The 22,358-nt window shown below is 45.1% G+C and overlaps 1 protein-coding gene across 2 annotated transcripts; it reads left to right on the plus strand.

Annotated features, from left to right (window-relative positions):
* Positions 1-316: 316 nt before the first annotated feature.
* rcan1b (regulator of calcineurin 1b) lies at positions 317-20,721 on the plus strand. 2 transcript variants are annotated; one of them, XM_079738106.1, is made up of 5 exons: positions 317-645; positions 996-1,160; positions 16,111-16,284; positions 16,852-17,011; positions 18,500-20,721. In XM_079738106.1, exons 2-5 carry the CDS (start codon positions 1,041-1,043, stop codon positions 18,682-18,684), a joined length of 639 nt encoding a protein of 212 aa, XP_079594232.1. In that variant the 5' UTR covers positions 317-645; positions 996-1,040; the 3' UTR covers positions 18,685-20,721. The 2 variants fall into 2 exon arrangements, with proteins under 2 accessions (XP_079594232.1, XP_079594233.1); XM_079738107.1 differs by lacking the exons at positions 317-645; positions 996-1,160 and adding an exon at positions 13,716-14,268.
* The last annotated feature ends 1,637 nt before the right edge of the window (positions 20,722-22,358 follow it).

The raw sequence follows: 22,358 nt of genomic DNA on the forward strand, positions 1-22,358 counted from the left end.
TAATACAATTGCGGGAGGGAGACCCACGTGTACCGGTCTACAACAGAAACGCGCATCAGCTGTCCAGCCTACGTCAGCTGCTTTATCTGCATCGTTCGGTTTATTTATCATTATTATTAATTAATTATTATGAATTATTATTAATTCATTATCATAAATATATATTACCATTGACTTTGCAAGTGTAAATTATAAAAAATAAAGTGTCCAATCGCCGGAGGAAAACTCATTCATTTCCGGTCAGTACCGGAAACGTGCATCAGCTGTCCCGAATACGTCACCTCCTTTATCCGCATCTCTCGGGCCTTAGCGAGCAACAATATCCCCCTCTGGAGCTCTTTAGAGACCATTTATTCCCGTTACAATGCCAATATTTGAGCATTAAAACAAACATACCGATCCAGTGCGTCCCTCGTTTCCACCCGATCTATCAGCGAGGTTTTTCTTCCGCGAACTGCGACGTTTTAGGGTCTTTCCGGGCGTATTTTTTTTATAGTATTAGTAGTAGCCTGGTGTCAGCATCCTCTTCCTCTGACTAGACTTCATTCGTCGTTTTTCTCCAACTAAGCTCTGATTTCTACCCAGTTTCTCTTTTTTTTAATGTATACGCTACTCTGAGACCTCTGGCATCACATTGAACCATCGGTATGTATATTGTTTGTGTGTGTGTGTGTCATAGGATATATGTATGTACGGTGTGTTTGTGTGTGTCATAGAATATTTGCATATACGTTTGTGTGTGTGTGTGTGTATCATATTTTATATGTATATACGGTGTTTGTGTGTGTGTGTATATCATAGGATATATGTATATACGTGTGTGTGTCATAGGATATATGTATATACAGTGTGTGTGTGTGTATATATCGTGTGTGAATGAGTGCATGAATGGGTGAATGTTAGGCAATATTGTTAAGTGCTTTGAGTGGTCACTGGATAGGAAAGCGCAGTATAAATGCAGTCTATTTACCATTCACTGTCTTTGTCGTTCGCAGGCCTGTGGATCTGTGATAACAACAAAAAGAACAATCCGTGCAGCGATGCAGAAGTCCACGCGGACCACGGAGGAGGCGACGGTGGCCGTGCAGTTCACCGACCTCCCCAACGCGCTCATCGCCTGCAAGGTCGCCGTGGACCTGTTCGACGACAGCGGTGTGAAGGTGAGAGGCGCCGGCGTTGACGGCTTCGATGTTGATGTTGACATCGCTGTTGTCAAGATTCGGGCCCGTCTCCCACAGAAAGGTGCTGGCTGCTGGATTGTATGGTTGGCTTAAGGTTTATCTGGTGTAAACTAGTTAAAACTGATGTTTTATATCGTTGTTGGGCGGCAATAGCTCAAGAGGTAGAGCGGGTTCGCTGGTAACCGAAAGGTTGCTAGTTGATCCCGGCTCCTCGTAGCTGAGTGTGGAGGTGTCCCTGAGCGAGAGGCTTCAACCTGATTGCTCCTGACCAGCTGGCTGTCGCCCTGAGGGGTCGACTCCGCCGTCGGTGTGGATCACATGTTTTTTGATTGTCGCATTTGTTATATATTTTTTAAATAGCTCTGCTAGACACTGACCTTTGTGTGTTTGTGAATGCAGAAAGCAAAGACTCTAAATACAGAGAAGTGATTCATAAACAATTAGGTATGTACGCACTTATGTATGTTTATACGTCCTGGCACTTAATGTGCACACTTATTGTATGTTGTACGTCCTGGCACTTAATGTACGCACTTATTGTATGTTTGTATGTCCTGGCACTTAATGTACGCACTTATTGTATGTTGTACGTCCTGGTAATAATAATAATTACTTATTGTTTGTTATAGTACACACTAAACTAAACACACTAAACTATTGTTATAGTACTAGCATTGTGTAGCATCTTATCCTAGCTATCTCTGTTGTATACGGGGAATGGGTTAACCTAGTGATTGTTATTGCTTGGAACTTGGTTCTATGAACATCCTTACTGTACCGTAAGCAATATATTGTTGTTTCTCTTTCTTCTGACCAATGGACTTATTGCAAGTCGCTTTGGATGCAAGCGTCTGCTAAACGCCCTGATTATAAAATGTAAATCGAGAAAAATCTCCAAACCAGATACTTTTCTGTAGAATGCGGTAACACAATAGACCACAAACACAACTCAAAGGGTATTCTTATAGCCCGTTGATACAGGGATCTGCGTATCGGATGTGATACACTGGATCATAAACCCTCCTCCACAAATAAACATAGAGTGGTCTAAAAGGGGTCAAATCATGCTTTTTCAACTTTCCCTTGGCTTTAGACTGTTATATGACACATGTATACATGTTTTACGTCTCCTAAGGAGTCTTTGCGCCCACCGAGAACACCCCTCAATAAGTGTGTGAAAAAAGCTAATTTGAGTTCAAACTTCACATCCGTACCAGTGTGACATCAGACTGTGCAGTGCAGAATCCCGCCCCCGGCTACCCCAAATGTTTGAAACTTCTCAGGGGGGTGTAAGTATGCTGACGCTCGCGCCAACGTTCGACCAATCGCAGAGTGGGCATGCTGACCAATCACAGCAGACTGGGCTACTCGGGGAGGCGGGCCTAAAAGAGACATGATACAAAACAGAACGTTTTTGTATCATGTCTCTTGAAATTGTTTTTTGCAGAAATGAACAGTGTGAGAATAATAAGGGATATTTCTAACATTCAGGCATGTATCCCTATTCTAGAAGTACCCCCAAATGCAATTATTAGCAAAAAAACATGATATGGGATCTTTAACGCAAGGCGACATTGACTCCACTCTGTTGAGACCAGGCGGGCGCTTTGCGTTCCTTAATTGGGTCCGTTAATTGGCATGCTTAATTGGCTAATCCCTGACAGAGCCGGTGTGCAAACGCAAACACGGAAGTAGAATCGATTCCCGCGTGTGTCGGGATTGCTCCCCCTACGGACCCAGGAGGGAGGATGTGAGGGATCGCTGGCTCCTTCCTAAGGTCCCCACGGGTTGAGTTCTCTACGGTCTTGTTTAGGAGATAAACAACGAAAAGGTTGGCCTATTGTTGTCGGGGATTGACGCGAGCTGAAGAGAATGTGTAGATAATGATGTGTGTGTGTGTGTGTGGGTGTGGGTGGGTGGGTAGACACACTTTGTATGTGTCTTAGTTTATAATACTATTTAGTTTGTGTGTGTCATGTTTCCATGACAAGGTTTGAGTGTGTCTCTGTTCATGATTGTTTAGTTGTGTGTGTGTGTGTGTGTGTGTGTTAAGACACACAGTGTGTGTGTGTGTGTTTCCTGTTCATGTGTCTGGGGGGAAAGGTGTGTGTTTGTTTGTGTGTTTTCTGCAATTAGACAGTGGAAAGTTAAACAGTGGAAACATATTATGCAAAGTCAGTTGTGGAATTCAACATTTCACTGACCCAGGACCGTGTGTGTGTGTGAGTGGACTCTCAGGTGACCACAGGGAAAAAGTTGTTCACTGGGTCACATGACATGGTGTGTGGGTGGGGTATTTTTGTCCTGTCATGGCTACTTCTGTTTGTGAACTTTCAGTTTGTGTATGAGACTGTTTTGACACACAGTATGTGTGTGTGTCTGCGTTCACAATACTTGTGAAAGACACAATTAAACACACAGTGTATGTCTGTGTTCATGATACTGATATGTGTGTGTCATGATTTTGTGATTGTGTTTAGACACAGTGTATGTGTGTGTCTGTGTTCATGATACTGATGTGTGTCTGTGTTCATGATTCTGTGTGTGTGTGTCTGTGTTTATGATACTGCTGTGTGTGTCTGTGTTCCTGATTGTGTGTGGGTGTGTGTGCGTGTGTGTATATGTCCATGACACTGATGTGTCTGTGTTCATGATTGTGTGTGTGTGTGTGTGTGTGTGTGTTCATGATAATCATGTGTGTCTGTGTTCATGATTCTGTGTATGTGTGTGTGTGTGTGTGTGTGTCTGTCATATTTGTGTGTCTGTGTTTAGACACACTGTATTTGTGTGTGTGTGTTTTCATATGCACTTTTGCATGTGTGTGGATGCTTGGCTGGTTCTCACTACACACACTATTTGTGTAGGGCGGGGCCATTTACTGGTATTTTCATCATCTCCAGCTGACAGGGGCGGGGCCTCCTGAATACCATTCAACAGGAGCGCCGACATGATGATCGTTTCAGGGTTTAAATCGTTAACGCAACGTTAACGTTAACACTATCGACCAATAAACAGTGAGACACACACACACACACACACACACACACACACACACACACACACACACACACACACACACACACACACACACACCATTTTGCAATGGCAACATTTACACAGAGATAATGCTATTGTTGATAATCCAGCATGTCTGATATTCGCCCTATCGTATTAGTTAATGATAATTGTTCTTCGTTAAGGTCAGTGCCTCCTCTGATAGGCGGGTTTAGGATGCAGTGTTTCCCTCATAAAGCAATTGTGGGGTTATACTGCTCTGTTCCTGATCCACTGGCCCCTAACGATGTGATAGCATGTGTGATAGCGCGGCCGTGCTATCGATTAGCCGCAGACGTGCTGACTCATGCTGACCCTGAAGGTTAAAGGCTCCAACGCAAGCGGCCGAAGTCCCCTCATGGAAAGGGTGATTCTGCATATTGTCCTTCCCCTGTCTCTTTGTCTCCTCTTAGCCTCCTTAACTCGTCTCCCCCTTCCCTCGTCTCCCACTCGCTCGCTGTGTGTTAATGCAATTATCAAACACAGTCTCACACACCAAACTAAACACAGTGTGTCTCTCCCCTTCTTTCTCCTTTCTTCCGTCTCTCGTTTCTTGCGAAACAGAGACACTCAGATCTCTCTCTCTCTCTCTATCTCTCTCTCTCTATTTCTCTCTCTCTCTCAACGTTTCTCTGTCTCTCGCCTTTCTGTCTCTCTCTCTGTCTCACACACACAGTGTGCTTGTGTCTGCTTTCAAGTGTTGTTTAGGTGTGTGTTTGTGTGACTTTAGTTCATTGCAACCAAATCACAATAGGGCCAGATGATTCTAGTGACATGTATTATAAATCAGATCTTACCAATGGTGCTAATCTGCAGAAGCCATGGCCAGTAAGCTGGTACAGTTTACTCACCATTGGCTAATCACAGCCAATTTCTTTTCGTAGTTTTTCGGGAGAATTTCCGATATTTTTCCGTTCCCACCGTTAACCGACATACTCTTGTCCGTTTGAGTCGGAATGTTACACTTCCCTGAATGATTCACAACCTTGTTCTCAATACACCGTCAGTGGCCGCTCCTCGCGTGATAGTTCGGGTTTTTTCCGATTTTTTTCTTCCAGAAAGTCCCATTCATGTTTGTTTTTTTCCATTCATGGGAATTAAGGCCACATTTCGTAAAAAGGGATAGTTAGCAGGAATGCTAAGGAACGTGTGTGTGTGTGTGTGTGTGTGTGTGTGTGTGTGTTTGAAACCCATCCCATTCCCTCTTCTCCTCTTTCGTCTCCTAATATAAAATAACCCACATAGGTGTGCGTGGGAGAGTCTTCCCTGTGTGTGTGTGCGTGTGTGCGTGTGTTTCTGTGTGTCTGTGTGGCTATCTGGGTAAGGGAATGGAAAAAAAAAATAGGAAGATGAAACCAAAACATGAGTGGAAAAAATGCAACGCTGAGGACACACAAACACACATACACACACACACACACACACCAGCTGGAAGACGATGTGGGCCCTGGAGATGATTAGCACCTACAATACACATTCTCACGCGGTAATGTTCAACGCACACAAACAACACTTAGATGAGCGCATGGGCCAACACACACATAAAGACACACACACTAGTATGAACACACACACACAAGCACACATAAAGACACACACACACAACAGATAGACACATATAAAGACACACACACACACAAATAGAGACACACACAGACGCACACACACACATAAAGATACACATACATAAATACACACACACACTATTATGAACACACAAAGATACACATAAATAAAGACACACACACTATTATGAACTCGGACGAAGACAAACACACATGAAGCACACACTCATAAAGACACATCCACACACATAAAGACACACACACACACACAGTTTCCATCCTAGCACAGTCCCTAACTTGTGTGTTTTTTTTCTGGAACATTACTCATTCGGTCGCCCACCGCAGAGACACCTGCACGTTGTGTGTCTGACTGTGTGCGTGTGTGTGTGTGTGTTTGTGTGTGTATGTGTGTGTGTTTAACGCTAAAAGTGAGGACTGCTGCTGTATCCCCCCCCCCCCTTCACCTGGTCCCATCTTTGACTCTCTCTCCCCCTTCCCCCCTCCCTCCTACACACACTTCAAAGAACTTTATTTTTTCCATGAGGGAACTTAATTTGTGGCTTAACTTTCGCCGTCCAAAAATACCTCGCGGGTAGCCTACTGTGTTTGTTTGTTATTATCCCCCTGTCGCACGGAAGTGCGATTCTGTCGACCAATCAACGGATAGCGTGTGTAGCCCGAACTTGCCGGCACCCTCTCAGGGGTCTCAGTACCCCAACTGCGAGAAGAGTACGGCTCAATACGGCTCAGTCCGGGTCACGCCCACTTTTGGCGGTGGAAACGCGATCTGTGCCGCACCTTTGCGCACCGAACCGACCCGCACCCTCCGGTGGAAACGCGCCATTACTGTTTAGTCAACAGCCTGATGGATGCTGGAACAAAGGGGGACATGGCTCGTTTGGTTCATAGGGGCAGGGAACGAAGTCACAGTAAACTGTTTGTAAAGATCAGCAAATGGCATGGTTTGGTTGGGAAACCCTGTTCTTGACTAATCTATCAATCAATTATTTTAAGCTTAATTGACAGAAAAACAGGTTGTAAGTAGCAGCACTAATAATAAAAATAATAATTCATTTTATTTAAGGGCGCCTTTCAAAACTCTTAACGTCGCCTTGCAGGTAAGACAAACAATGTAAAAGGGGCAAATGTAGTGAAAACAAAACACATGCAACATATTCATTAAATTGGCTGGTAGGTGGAGTTAAGTGGGATACGACCGATCGGAACAGGTGGGTTTTGATGGAGGTCTAGTTATGTGTGTGTGTGTGTGTGTGTGTGTGTATGTAATGGAAATGTATCAAAGTGAAGTTGTGTACGAATCTAATCTTGGTTCAGTCTTTGTTGTGGCGTCGGAACAGAGGGATTCAACTGAAGATCTGCCACCTCTCACGTTGTGGACGGCGGCTAATTGCTAGTGGTGTTCCTGGTCTGGTTTAGGCCCTCGTCTTCTCTTCCCTAGTCTCCTTCCCTAGTCTCCTTAGTTAATTGCTAGTGGTGTTCCTGGTCTGGTTTAGGCCCTCGTCTTCTCTTCCCTAGTCTCCTTCCCTAGTCTCCTTAGTTAATTGCTAGTGGTGTTCCTGGTCTGGTTTAGGCCCTCGTCTTCTCTTCCCTAGTCTCCTTCCCTAGTCTCCTTAGTTAATTGCTAGTGGTGTTCCTGGTCTGCTTTAGGCACTAGTCCCCTCTTCCCTAGTCTCCTTAGTTAATTGCTAGTGGTGTTCCTGGTCTGCTTTAGGCACTAGTCCCCTCTTCCCTAGTCTCCTTAGTTAATTGCTAGTGACGTTCCCGGTCTGCTTAAGGCCCTAGTCCCCTCTTCTCTAGTCTCCTCCTCCCACGTCTCCTCCTCCCTAGTCACCTCTTCCCTAGTCTCCTCCTCCCTCGTCTCCTTAGTTAATCACTAGTGGCGTTCCCGGGCCGCTTTAGGCCCTAGTCTCCTCCTCCCTAGTCTCCTTGGTTAATTTCTTGTGGCGTTCAGGCTACTTTAGGCCCTAGTCTCCTCTTGCCTAGTCTCCTCCTCCCTCGTATCCTCCTGAGTTAATCGCTAGTGGCCACTCAGGCTGCTTTAGGCCCTAGTCTCCTCTTCCCTAGTCTCCTCCTCCCTCATCTCCTTAGTTAATCCCTGGTGGCGTTCAGGCTGCTTTAGGCCACTTTGATGACGCTTGTGGCGGGGCTAAACTAATCTCTGTCTCTGAATGTGTCCTCCTCTGTACAGGTCAGAGTCCATGGTTCTGACCTGGGGGGGGGGGGGGGCCTGAGATCTAACAAGAAACTGTTGTTAAGAGGGAGGGTTAATAACCGACAGGAATAGGAAATGGGTGTTTAGTCATTGGTGCGTCAGTGTTTAGGATGTGCTTTGATTTGTGACTATAAGATAATGCGCTTAATGTCTTGACTATAGGACAATGTGCTTGATATCATGACTATAGAATAATGTGCTTTATATCATGACTATGGGATACTATAGTGATTGTTAGTGCTTGCCACTTGGTTCTATGAACATCCTTCCTGTACCGACAGCGATATATTGTTGTTTCTTTCTTCTGACAAATGGATTTATTGTAAATGTGCATTCACCCCAAACGCGAAGGGGCGACATGATTCCATACAAAGTCAACGTAGAGACGCGAATCGGGCGAATTTTTCGCTAGAGAAAACCTGGGACAAGATTTGATTTGCAGCGCGACACTTTTGCCCGGCACGGGCGAGCGCTTTCACGTGGATTTGCAGCGCGACACTTTCGCTTGAGTTGAAATATTTAAACTTTGCCGCAACTTTCGCGTGATGATAGCCAATCAGCATTCAACAGCGTGGCCAATGAGTGACGTGCGTAACGTAACAGCCAATCAGCGTTCAACCGGCCAATCGTTTCATGCAGTGCAGTCCGGGGTGAACCACAGCATGGAGGAGAAAGTGATTGTTGCCGTTTGCGACTCCCGGAGCTCTATATATAATAGTATATAATATAATATCATGTTATAGGTAATATCACGGCCAAAAGCTCTGTGTGCCTCCGGATGGCCGTAGCGCGGGGAGCTCTTGTAGGGATTGGGCTTCGCGGGGTTTGTTTACCGGCGTTGCTATGGTTACTGGTCTTGTGTGTTTCAACGGTTTATTAGGTATCTAATAAATCGCTGTCTAATCAATACTTCTTTCACTGCCTCTTCCGTGGTCATTACAATATTATGAATAGGCTGCGTCGGGTTCTCCGACGTCTCCCTCTTCCACAACAGGTAAAGACATGCAATAGTGGTTATCTCGGCCATGGTTGAGAATGAAATGGCATGAAGCACAGTTGGCGGGCAAAAGATGTGGCGCGACAAATTCGCCTGACAAAACGACAGATTATGATTAGTCCCGCGACAAAACTTGGGCGACAACGAGAACGGGCGACAAATGTGCCTTTTGGTGTGAACGCAGCATAAGTCTCTCTGGATAAAAGCGTATGATTAACGCCCTGAATGTTAAATGTAAGAGAAGAAAGAGACTGCTGTAGTGTGATTGGTCGTCAACGTGCAACAGGTGTGCAGCCTGTTTGAGGCTGGTGTGCAGCCAGACCAGGTGAGGCTGCTGAGAACCAGTGCCCTGTACTACGAACCTCGATTAGTGTGTTAGCGAGGTATGTTGCGCTCAAAGCCTGGGTTAGCTGTGACACCAAAATCTATCTCTTTTAGGGTCGCTGTATCACCATGGTTACTTATGCTCTCAGCCAAACCTGTTCGGGAGCAGGTTTTCAGCTAAATGTTTCGGGTTAGATCAGCGTGCGCAGCTCTGTCATGAAAGATGACGTAAGTCTCAAAAGGGCCGTAAGGCCTACCTGCATAACTGTTAATTGAACTTAAAAGATATGCAGATGTTTGAAATTAAAATAATCAATATGAAAATCTTCAACCAGGAAATAATCATAATCAAACCTTTTGTTTCAATCTGAGACAAAACAAGTTGCATAATAAACTCACAAAGTAAAGAAAGCTCTCTCTCTCAAGCATCATAGAAGAACTTCTAGCAGGTCAGGAAAACCTGTTTGACGGAGATGATGGTAGCAGAGAATATAAAGAGACATTTATGAATTACCAATTGTCATTTTATCACATATAGTATGTTTCTTCACATAAACTTTTAAACATACACATACTCAGGAACCCAAAAGTGGCCCAGTGAATGATGGAGACAAAGCAGGTCCTCAAAAGGGGACAGAGGGAAAACAACTACTTAGGCTCTCATATATAGGGTGGTCAACCTAAAAGAGACATGGAAACATTAAGTCATCATCACAAATTAAGTATGAATTTATTTAACATTATAAGACACATGACATACTCAACAAATCAGAGGCATCTCAGTAGCAAAAAAGTGGTGAAGTAGAGGCAGTAAGAGAGCAAGTCCTTGAAAATGGACGGAGGGGGAACAACTCCTCAGGCTCTCACATGTCAAGTGGTCAACCTGAGAGGGACATGGATACATTAAGTCTCTAATCTTCACAAATTAAGTATAATTTCATAAAACAAAGAATGATAAACTCACCATACTAGAGGAGACTCAACAGCCAAACTTTGGTGCAGTGAAGGCTGACTCCTCACTATCTACAGCCTTTTCCCTCTCAAGTGGTGCAGTCTTTGGGCTGCCTGCATTGGTCTGGCTCTCTCCCTGAACTGACCAGCTGGACTTGCCCTGAACCTGTCTGGGCTGGACAGAGGGAAAGCATTTATCATTGGATGGGGAAATAACTCAAAACCACAGAAAAATGTACAAGATAAAAGATTAGTTCATATTGAACTAAACGTTCACGAGCGTAACTACACTAATGGCTTTGTCATGTTTTGATTATGGCACTAGTGTTTTTCAATGCAAAAAAGTCAGATCTTTGTGACAATACCTGAAAATGCTCAAGACACCACTATACACAGCCATTTGAAAACTACAGTAAAAGTAACACATTTACACAGAAATTAAAGCTACACACAAATTATACCTACGAAATAGTTATCACCTCAGCAAACAATAAATTAATTAAAAGATTACAATAAATTCAATGGCAAATATTGCAAATTAAACTAATTATTTCCTATAGGTTTACTTGTATTTTGTGCTAAAATTCAAAGTATATCATCTGTATTTACAATACAGCTTGATTCTGCATCTCTTTTTACAGCTCATTAGTCCATGTCAATGTTTAATGTTGCTATGGCAACAAGAGACTGCTGACGTTAGCAGCTGTTAGCTAGTTTAGCTAAATCATCTGAACAATAATAACCCATAATATCACAATTCGGCATATTTAAACGTTAATTTATGTGCAATTGTGTTGCCCCTAGCTGTTATCTTATTTGTGAACTCCTCATAGGAGTTCATTATGACTATCTTTTCCTCTTGAGTGAAATAGACTGCTCTTGTTCTATCCAGTTTGTAAAGGTAAGTAAAATGATGCGACGAACGCCCCTTTCACGGGAACGCGCGTTGAACCTAAAGCGGAAAACCTGGCTCGACTAATCGAATCCTAAGTGAGTTTCCTAGTACCATTTAACTCTGATCGCGAGTTGCGTCTCTGGCGATCCAGGCTTACCCAAGAAATCCTGGGTATGTTCAGCGAGGTTCGTAGTATACCCCACTGACATCATCATGTAGCGTCTCATCCTAGCTATCTGTGTTGTATACAGGGAAATGGTTAACCTAGTGATAGTTATTGCTTGCCTCTTGATTCTGTGAACATCCTTATGCTGTTATCCATTTGGATGGTACGCTGGTACGTACAAGTCATAAGTTGTATACCCCCAGCTTTCTTGCAGCATTTGTGGAGGCACGTCCCCTTTTCGTCGTAGTATATTTCCCTGTTTCTCATTGGCTAGTCATTGTTATTGTTAGCTACATGAGCCTCTTTAGCAAACCAGCTCGAAAACAAACAACACAACTTTACATTGTATTGCAAGCACAGCAAGACCGTGCAATGCGTAAATTGGTGACTGGCATAAAGTAGCAATGTAATTAAGTGTGTGAAAGCATTTAGATCTACATTAAAATTACCAACATGAGACAAATACAAAGAAAATAAATCTCTCTACGGGTGCAGCCTTTTTTTTTTTTACGACTAGTACGTTTAGCCTGACTGAAATCGCTCTACTTTCTAAAGCGACGCGATACTATGACCAAAAGGGGGCGTGCAGGCCTCAGTGAAATGCCGCAAGAAAGATGGGAGATTTGCAACTTACAACTTGCACGTGCCGGCGTACCATCCAAATGGATTACAGCATTACTGTACCGACAGAGATATATTGTTGTTTCTCTTTCCTCTGACAAAATAACTTATTTTAAGTCTCTTTGGATAAAAGCGTCTGAAGGTAAATATCAGGACTATAAGATTATATGCATCTTATATCATGAGTATATGATAATGTGCTTTACGTCATGACTAGGATTATGTGCTTCATACCATGACTATAAGATAATGGATTTATATCAAGACTGTATCATGACTATAAGATAATGTGTATCTTATATCATGACTATAGCTTAGTTTTCTTCATATCAGGTCTCTGATACCATGATGTTGTGTGTGTGTGTGTGTGTGTGTGGGACACCGAACCCTTGCTGCTTGTATCGCATCCTCGGTTGCCGTCGACGACAAGTGGACGATCATCACGAAACTCTGGGGCCCGAGAGACGTGAGGGCCCCGCGGGGCCCACTGTGACCTTTGCAGTGTGCGCAACACAATTACGCACACATATGCAGACACGCACACAGTGGTCGGTCAGACGCAGGTGTGGTTTGTGGTCGTTGGGTTTAACGCATTGCAGGAGAGAGCGAGAGACACACACAGGGAGAACACATACACGGGGAGAGAACACACGCACACACAAACACACTGGGAGAACACACACACACATACAGGGACAACACATACACGAGGAGAGAAGACACACTGGGAGAACACACACACACACACACAGGGGGAGAGAACACACACACACACAGGGAGAGCACACACATGGGGAGAGAACACACACAATAAATAAATATAATTAATAATTATGAACACACACACACACGCACACACAGAGGGAGGGGGGAGAGCTGACAAACAGCCCTCTCTCTGCTATTAATACCTCATAAAAGGCTGTTATCAGACTGCATACTTTCCATGAGGGCTGTGTGTCACTATTTATTCTCTCTCTCTCCCGCCCCCCTCTCTCCTTTCTTCCATCTCTCCTTTCTTGTGAAACAAAGATACACTCAGATCTTTGTCTCTCTCTCTCTGTTTCTCTACCTTCTCCCTGTGTCTCTTTCTCTACCAGTCTGTGTGTGTGTGTGTGTGTGTGTGTGTGTGTGTGTGTGTATGTGTGTGTGTGTGTGTGTGTGTGTGTGTGTGTGATGACACACTGTGCCGGGTAGCAAGTGGAAAATATGCGGCCATAAAGCCATTGCCCTTGATTTTCCTGCTCCGTCGATCGCCCTCAGACACAAACAGGAGGGGAGAGAGAGAGAGAGAGAGAGAGAGAGAGAGAGAGATCTGAGTGTCTATGTTTCGTGAGAGACGGAAGAAAGGAGAGAGAAGGGGAGAGACACACTGTTTAGTTTGGTGTGTGAGACTGTGTTTAGACAATTGCATTAACACACAGCGAGCAAGTGGGAGACGAGGGAAGGGGGAGACGAGTTAAGGAGGCTAAGAGGAGACAAGGAGACAGGGGAAGGAGAGAGAGAGAGAGATCCAGTCTATTCGATGTCGTTTTGTGTGTCCCGCCCCCTTTTCCCTCTGATTGGCTGAGGGCGAACAAGCCCCAGCACGCAAGCTCAGGAAAACTGAATGGGGAGAGCTCTCAGCCAATGGGAGCGCAGCACTCGGCTCGTGCGTCAGCCGCTGGCACGCGCTCATATAAGCAGCTGTAGAGCGGGCGAGAGACAGACAGACAGAGAGAGGGAGAGGATCACAGGCTCTGACACACACTCACACACGCGTGCAAACGTCTCTCCATTTTGGTGTCGTTTTGGGGGGAAAACGATCAGTGAGTGAAACACGGTTTGAGCAATTGAAAGAGGAAGCGTTTGTGGACAGAAGGTTGGGCTGCGAGTTCCCCGATTCCCACCACAACCCGGGAATCCTCTGCTTCAGGCGAGACGGACTGAGACAGGAGGAGAGAAGAAGGAGGAGACGAAGGAGAAGAAGAAGAAGAAGAAGGAGAAGGAGGAGGAGGAGGCGGACCCTTTCGCATTCCCCAATACAGGAAGACTGCGCGCCGTCCACTTCCTGGCCCGCACCGCCACCCTGGGGAAGGCAACGGCGCCCGCCCCCCCCCGACGACCCCTGACCCCGCGGCCCCTCCCCCTCCTCCATCACCCCCCCCGCCACAGAAGGCGGAGCTACGCTGTAGCCCCGCCCCTAGCTGCCGTCGCCATGCACATCAAAACGACCAAATGCAGCCGCTACTGCCTGGTGGCCTCGACCGCCCCCCCTGAGCTGTTCGACCGCCCCGACGCCCAGGTGAGAGAGAGAGAGAGAGAGGGGGGGGGGAGAGAGAGAGAGACCTAGACCAGGGAGAGGGAGAGAGACAGCCACACACAGAAACACAGCAACGACAGAGAGAGGGAGACCTTGCAGATGGAGGGAGGAGGAGAGAGAGACCTTGCAGATGGAGGGAGGAGGAGGAGAGAGAGAGAGACTGCATGTGGTCCTCTCCGTTGGTCTCACTCAGTGCGGTGTTCTCTGGGTCGGCGGTGACTCGGGCGTCAAGCGGACACGCTTTGGAGCGCCGCAAACATGTATCGAGCAGTCGCTGTGTCAGTCAGTGTGTGTTTGTTTGACGTGTGTGTGTGTCTGTGTGTCAGGCTGCGTGTGCGCGTGCAGCCTTCGTCATCAGTACGGTTCAGTATTCATTGAGAGATGATGTTTCCGGTGGAGCAACGTGATTGGTCGTCACTGCTCTGTTGTGGTACGGGAGGGGGGAGGGAGGGAGGAGTGAAGGAGGGGAGGGAGTGGTCTCATCCTCCACCCTTGAGGTCGGAGTCCAAAGGAATCAGTTTGACCTCCATGGGTCAGGTGTTGGATGACAGTGACCTCCTGACCTCCAGGGGCTGCTGTTGTCTACTCTGTGTCTGTCTCTGTCTCTATCGGTCTCTCTGTCTCTCCCTGTGTGTCTCTCCATGTGTGTGTTTCTCTCTCTCTCTCCCTGTGTGTGTGTGTGTGTGTCTTTCACTCTCTCTGACGGTATCCATCCCCCCTGCCCCTCTCTGTCTGTCTGTCTCTGTCTGTCTCTGTCTGTCTGTCTGTCTGTCTGTCTGTCTGTCTGTCTGTCTGTCTGTCTGTCTGTCTGTATGTGAGGGCTGGAGGTCAGGTTGCCGTAGTTGCTGCAGGTTGATGGAAGTGGCCGTTTTCAATCGCGGCTCATTTCTTCTAGGTGTGTGTGTCTGTGTGTGTCTGTGTGTCTAATGTGTGTATAATTAGCATCTTAGACGATACTTCATCATTTCATAAGGGAGACAATTTTGCTCCCTCTCTGACGCAAGTGACACACACACGTCACACACACACACACACACACACACACACACACACACCCCTCCCCCCAGATTATAGATTGTTGGGACGCATATAGTCTGTGTGTGGTCACAGTGTGAATCTTTATTCAGATCCGCTTCAAGGTCGAATCTTTCTTGGCGGCCATATCTGTGAGATGGGGGCCGTGGTTATTTTTAGACACCCAGGGAGAACGAGACCTTTCAGTTTCCTGGAACATTTGTTTGATTCAGCCCGTTTTGATATTTGATCAGGACATGAGGGGCGACAGTAGCTCAGGAGGTAGAGCAGGTAGACTGTTGACCTGAAAGTTAGTTAGTTAGTTGGATCCCCAGCTCCTCCTAGCTGGGGGTCGAGGTGTCCCTGAGCGAGATGCCTCACCCTGACTGCTCCTGACGAGCTGGCTGTCACCCTGAGGTGTCAACTCCGCCGTCGGTGTGTGATTGGGTGCATGAACAGTTGTGAGTCGCTCTGGGTGAAAGCATCTGCTAAACACCCTAAATGTAAAATGTAAGAGAAGAAAGATACTGCTCCACTGTGATTGGCCAACGAGCAACAGGTGTGCAGCCTCACCGGCCCCAGAGTCCAATCAGACGAGAGAGAGATTTTCTATTGCGCGTTTTATTTTATTGCCGTTTCAGTGACACGATCAGAGCACAGTCCTCCTCCTCGCTCAATGAAATCATCCTCTGTCGTTTTTTATTAACTTAATTAACCATCTTATCTCCCAATCTCTCCCTTGTCTCCTTCCTTCCCTCTCTTCCCCTCCCCTTCCTTCCCTCTCTCTACCTCTCTCCCCCCTGCCCCCAGGCCCGTTTTGAGGGGCTCTTCCGCTCCTTCGACCCCCAGGTCCAGTTCCAGTACTTCCGGTCATTCCGGAGGGTCCGGATCAGCTTCCAGGACGCTCTCGCCGCGGCCGAGGCTAGGCTCCGCCTCCACAAGACCGACCTCAATGGCCGCGAGATGAGGCTGTACTTCGCCCAGGTGAGAGTGTGTGTGTGTATGTGTGTCTGTTCCATTCACTATAACAGTGGTGCTCAAGCCATGGGACGCGGGCCGTAAGCGGGCTGCCGAAGGGTCAGAGCCTGTGTGCATGTGTGTGTGGGGGAGGGCTGTGCAATTAATAGAATTTTGACCGCGATTTCATTTATTTCATTTAGTTCCTTTCTTTTTTGGGTTTTCCTGTTTAAATATATATTTATTTTGTTATATTCATTAAATGTTTATAGAAATTCCAGAACAGCTGAATACATTTTTGTTCATAACTTTCGATTTGAACCTTTTGTGTCTTTTTTTAAAGGGGACATTTCTAAATTCTCATTTAAAGTGTTTTTAAGCAGTACTCAACCTTTTAAGTATTTCCTTATCTATTTCTTTACACCACTACACTAACGCTAACCCCCTCAACCTTAAAGCAATGCTCAAACTTTAAGCATTCCCTTATCTGTTTTGTTATCCCCGTGCTAACGCCAAAGCTAACCCCCTAAACCTATGAAGCAATTCTGTTCATTTCTTTACGTTGCTAACCCCCTCTCCCCCCCCCGCCCACAGTCAGTCCACATCGGCGGCCCCCGCCTGGAGCCCCCCAAGCCGGACAAGCAGTTCCTGATCTCCCCGCCGGCCTCGCCCCCTGTGGGCTGGGAGCAGTCCCCCGACGCCCGGCCTGTGGTCAACTACGACCTGCTCTGCGCCATCGCCAAGCTGGGCCCCGGTAGGCAGCGCCACCGCCGCGGGCTAACACAAGGCTAACACACTCAATATGTTAAATGGCTTAAATCAAGTGAAGGGATTTGAGCAAAAGTTCGAAAGTCTAAATGGAGTAAACAATGTAAACATGCACAGCATTTAAGAAAAAATGAAAATGGTTGTAAACAAATAAAGTGACAGCTGAATGAAAAGCGCAAAGCATTGCTAAAAATGCAGAAATATAAAATCAATTGAACTGAAATATCTGAAAGTTCAAATGTATTGCAGTGCACAGTGCACCTTGAAGCGGAAGTCGAAAACTGACAGACGCTGAATTACATTACCTGAAGAAGCAAAGTGCTGAAATACATTGTTACAAAAGCTGGAAGCTAAACTGTAATACTGTCAAAGCTGGAAGATAGTAGTAGTAGTGGTACTAGCTGTAGTAGTAGTAATAGTATTAATGGACTGGTAGTAGTAGCAGTAGCTGAAGTAGAAGTCGTAGTAGTAGCTGAAGTAATAGTGGTAATAGCTGCACAAACGATATGCCTTATTAAAGGTGGTATGGTATTGATTGATGTTTGTAGAAAGAATTATAATAATCCCGCCATTATTTTTTTTATACCAGCCGGAATTGTTTGTACTCTCCTAAAGCTAATTTTCCCTGCCTAACGTTATTAAAACTAGTCCAATTGGGCAGTAAAAATCACCCAATCTGGCAACGCTGCCTGAACGTCCTAAAAGTAGTCCTACTGAGAAAGAAAAACTGCCCAATCTGCACAAGGTAACACAAGGTTAGAGCGCGTCCTCACGCTCTAACCTTAGCGTAAATCAATGAGACCAACTGAAAACAAGCCGACATGGAACTTAAACTGTGATTTTGAAAAAAGTATAAAGGTAATCGAAATTCTGTTTCCAGATTATTGAAGATACTCCTCTTAGCCTCTAGAAGTGTGTTGATTTGACAAACCTTTAAACTAAGGTTCACGATAAAATATTGACTAAGTTACGAAGTCTGAAGTAGTAAGTGTCAAAGAATGGGCGGATGGCTCCGCAGTCCTCCCATTGACTTCCACTGTAAAAAAGAGTATTTTAAAAATACAATATCTTAAAAAGTATAAAATATTTTAAAAATCTGAAAAGGTTTTAGAATTGGAAAAGAGTCTCTAGGTGAAAAAATGAGATAGGTCCCAAAGTTTGTAGAGAATAAGAAAGAAAGAAACTTAAGAAGATCAATAGTTGACCCCTGCATACAGCACTCACCTAATAATAATAATAAAGGAAACCTAGCATCCCCATGCTAGGTAGCGTCCTCACGCTAGGTACCTAGCATCCTCACGCTAGGTACATAGCATCCTCACGCTAGGTACCCAGCAGCCTCATGCTCCACCCTTCTCTAAAGTGACTAAATGTAAACCTGTCCCACCCTCTCTAAAGTGCCTTAATGTAAACCTGCTCCACCCTTAACCTTCTCTAAAGGGACTTTATGTAAACCTGCTCCTACCACTCCTAGGTGACAAGTACGAGCTCCACACGGCCACGCCCACCACCCCAAGCGTGGTAGTGCATGTGTGCGAGGACGACCACGCCGACAGCTCGGGCCCTGACGACAGCGACCACGACGACAAGCCCCGCCCCCCCCGGCCCAAGATCATCCAGACGCGGCGGCCCGACTTTGTGAGCGGGGTCAAGCAGTGAGCGGGTGCTTTCACCCCCCCCCCTCGCGCCGGGGGGGAGGGGGAGGGGCTCCCCCCGTGTCCGACCGAAACGGTCAGCTTTTAAACAATTAGTTCGGGTTCGAGGTTCGACAGGTCAAGAGCCGCGTAACAAAAATCTGGAAAAAATGAAGATCGGAGGAAAAACTTCAGAAAAAGTATTGGAAAAGTCGCTCCGGAGTTAGCCTCGAGATGAGCGACGTCGGACCTGTACGACAAATGTGCATTTCACCGCAAAAACGGGGGGACGGACTGTAGAGATCGGAGAGAGGTGGTGAACGTAGTTTAACCATAAAATCCATTCATGTATGCGTTTCCGATCCCTCATCGACACCTTCCCCCCCCCCCCCCCCCCCCCTTGTTGAACGGACATCAGGCGACACCAAAGTCTGACAGACGGTAACAGGGTGAAGAGTCTGTTTTGAAGTTGTTGACGTTCGTTTTAAGACTATTTGTTTTTCCTGACTGTGGATTAGTTCGTTGTTCGGACACGGTTCCGAACTTTGCTTATTTAGGAGGCGGGTTTGACCCGAAAGTTTTTGTTATTTTTATGTTTTGTTTTTTTTTTGGTTTTGTTGACACTTGTTAGACGACCAGAAAAATATCACAAACTTAATTGTTTTTGTTTCGGATTTCATACCATTTCTAATATGTTTGCTACATTTTTTTCTGTTAACTAGTGCTACGATATATACCCGCGGGGGGGCATTTTGTTTGTTTCACATCAAACCCCCTTGTATGATTGATAAACGTAACGATTTAAAAGGATACTTTCTATGTTGTGTTGTAGGTTAATCTATAAAACTAGGGCTAACCCTTTTTCGGCTTATTGTTGGGCTTACTTTTTGAGCAAGCGACCACATTTAAAGGCACTGTGTTCAGACATAAAAACTGAAATGCTGGCGAGGACTGAGTTTAAATCTGTAAAATTTCTGAATTCCGATTCCGAATTTGCTGGAAGTTTGTTTCTCGTCACAAACACAAAAGCGTCATGTATGTAAAAGTGTATTTCTAATAAGCATTTGTACAAGACCACTGTAAGTAGGGAAACTTGCACTGTGTGTGTGTGTGTGTGTGTGTGTGTGTGTGTGTGTGTGTGTGTGTGCGCGCATCGTGTGTGTCCGTGCGCTTGTGATGTTATGCTACGCTACATTTTCCATCCCCCGTCCTCCTCCCGCAAAAATAAAACAAATTAGCACGATTGTATAAACTGGAAAGAAATACACAATTTGCAAACGATTTGAATGTAGATTACTTTTTTTTGAGTGCTACATTTACTAAACGCCGCCCGTAATAAAATACTTATTTATGAAACCGCGTTGTTTGTAATCTACTGTTGTGAGTGTGACTAGCCATTACAAGCCGTTTGAAAAATCTGCCTCTTCTGACATCAAGAGTCGGCGTGTCCACCTAGATGTATGACGGATAGATAAGCAACGTTTGCTACAGTCCACTGGTTAGGCTTGTAGACTGATCCGTCAAGCACACATCTGGGGGACACGCCCACTTGTAATGTCACTGGAGGCTGATTTTTTTTAAACGGCTTGTAACTGCTAATCTCACTCACACTTTGTGGTATAGTATGTCACCTTTAAAAAAAAAAGCTACGGGCACAAAGACTTCATCGAGCTAAACGACTTAGCTCGACTTCATCGAGCTGAACGCAAAAGACATACGACTTTGGCTAAAGTTTGAGTTCTACTTACTTTTGTTTTGACTTTGGGTGGGGGGAAAATTGAATATTTTACAGTTCGACCACCACTGTGTTCATCATGGTTGGAAGAGGGGGTGGACATTATTATTGTGTCTGGAAGCGATTTCACTGTTAGAACACTGGGGCCTCAAGTTTTCAGCCCCCACCCCGGGATGGTACTGTGAAAAAGCATGTGACAGCAGCACGAAAGACCCCCCCACACACATCAGGTTGGATCGGTTCATTTACCTTCAGCACAGCTGTTATTTTAACTGATTTGTTTTTCGGATTATTTCATTGAATAAATACTTGATTTATCAAACTCGACTGTACGTGTGGCTGTGGTTTGTCTCGTTGCCGTGGTGAACAGTCCTTGCGGTGTTCTGGTTCTAATTGTCATTTATCATTTTAAAGAAAAAGGTCAGATTTGCTAAGTTTATGTTTGTGTCTGTCATTGAGCTAGGTTTAGGTTTGTGTATGTGTGTGTGTTTTTGCCTGCTTTGGGTCGTTACATTCTATATTGCATGTCAAAATATTGAAGCTGTGCTCTACTCTGAAGTAAAGATCTAAGTATGCAAAAGTTTACAGGGAATAGATCAAACAATTCAAATTTTACATTGTTACGCTATCGTTTGCCTTCCACATATTCTGCGTTCACTATATCTTGTACATCAATGTTTATTTGAATTGCTTACCTGAAATGTATACAAAGAAAGTAAACGACAACCATTTACTAAACTTGTTTTTTTATTTACAGATGGCAGAACACTTTACTGTATAAAAATGTTGTATTGTATAAATAATGGCAACAGTTTAGGGTCTAAACACACAGTGAAGATGACAAACAACAAATGACAAAAACAGTCGCACACATTTTAGAGGTGAAGATATTGATGCAACAATATGCAAAATACTAAATTTTACACATGCATACTGGGATATATTTCTGTTTGTAGCAATCTTAAGAAAAAACGAATCAACCAGTACAACACACAATTTGAAAGCTTATAATCCTATTTTCACAAAATAAGTATTTAGAGTATCAAAACCATCAACAGGAAATCGATGCACTGCTGTTTCCAGAGAACGCACACATGCATACAAGATAACTTATTAAATGATCCCTTTTTATAAAATGTTTCCCATTCCAGACGCAACTTTAAGAAAGTCAGACATCACGACAAAACCGTTCTTCGATCGACCTTAAAGTGGTTAATGTCGAACTTTACGAACAGCATACATCAGGACAAAAAAAAAAAACATTTTTCAAATCGTTCTTAAAACCGTAAGTGTCGAACTTTACAAAAAGGAATCCATCGCGCAAAACCGCTGTTCGTCGTTCTGAAAGCGGTTGATGTCGAACTTCACGAAAGGCCCAAAAAAAATGTTTCGGTCCTTTGTAAAGCGGTTAATGTCGAAACGTTCCTTGACTGGTTCTAGAACAATCCAGAAGAAAGCTAACCACATCCGTCGAAAGACTTGGGCTTCATCTCAGGTCTGCAGCGGATCGCTGGAGTATGGGTCCTAGGTGGGTGCCACACTGTTAACGGCTCCGGCCCCCAAGAGGGGCTCCTGAGGTACACAAGAAGACGGTCATGACGTTAAAGGGGTCCTATTATGCCACCAGGTGTGTTACTGTCATATACACACACACACGTGCACTCTGCACACATGCATTATGTCACAGACACACACATGCACTCTTTCACACACTCGAAGACGATGTCAGACACACACAATGTCACACAAACAGACACACTCACTCTGTCACACATACACACAGTAGTATACTGTCTCACACACGCTCGCACACAATGTCACACACACTCACTCTGTCACTCTTACACACACACTTACTCTTTCACATGCAAACGTTGTTACAAGCCGTCACAAGTGGCCGTGTAATAGCTAATCACACTCACACCTGGTTGTAAATCATCACCCCTTTAACGTGTAACGCGCTG

This window comes from Pollachius pollachius (assembly GCF_949987615.1).
Source record: "Pollachius pollachius genome assembly, chromosome: 6".
Lineage (NCBI taxonomy): Eukaryota > Metazoa > Chordata > Actinopteri > Gadiformes > Gadidae > Pollachius > Pollachius pollachius.

What these genes read in the sequence shown, in the direction of transcription:
- rcan1b (XM_079738106.1), top strand. Translation starts at nt 1,041, where the DNA reads ATGCAGAAGTCCACGCGGACCACGGAGGAGGCGACGGTGGCCGTGCAG. An exon ending in TCGACGACAGCGGTGTGAAG is followed by an intron (nt 1,161 to 16,110) that starts GTGAGAGGCGCC and finishes CCCTGCCCCCAG; the next exon opens with GCCCGTTTTGAGGGGCTCTT. An exon ending in CATCGCCAAGCTGGGCCCCG is followed by an intron (nt 17,012 to 18,499) that starts GTAGGCAGCGCC and finishes TACCACTCCTAG; the next exon opens with GTGACAAGTACGAGCTCCAC.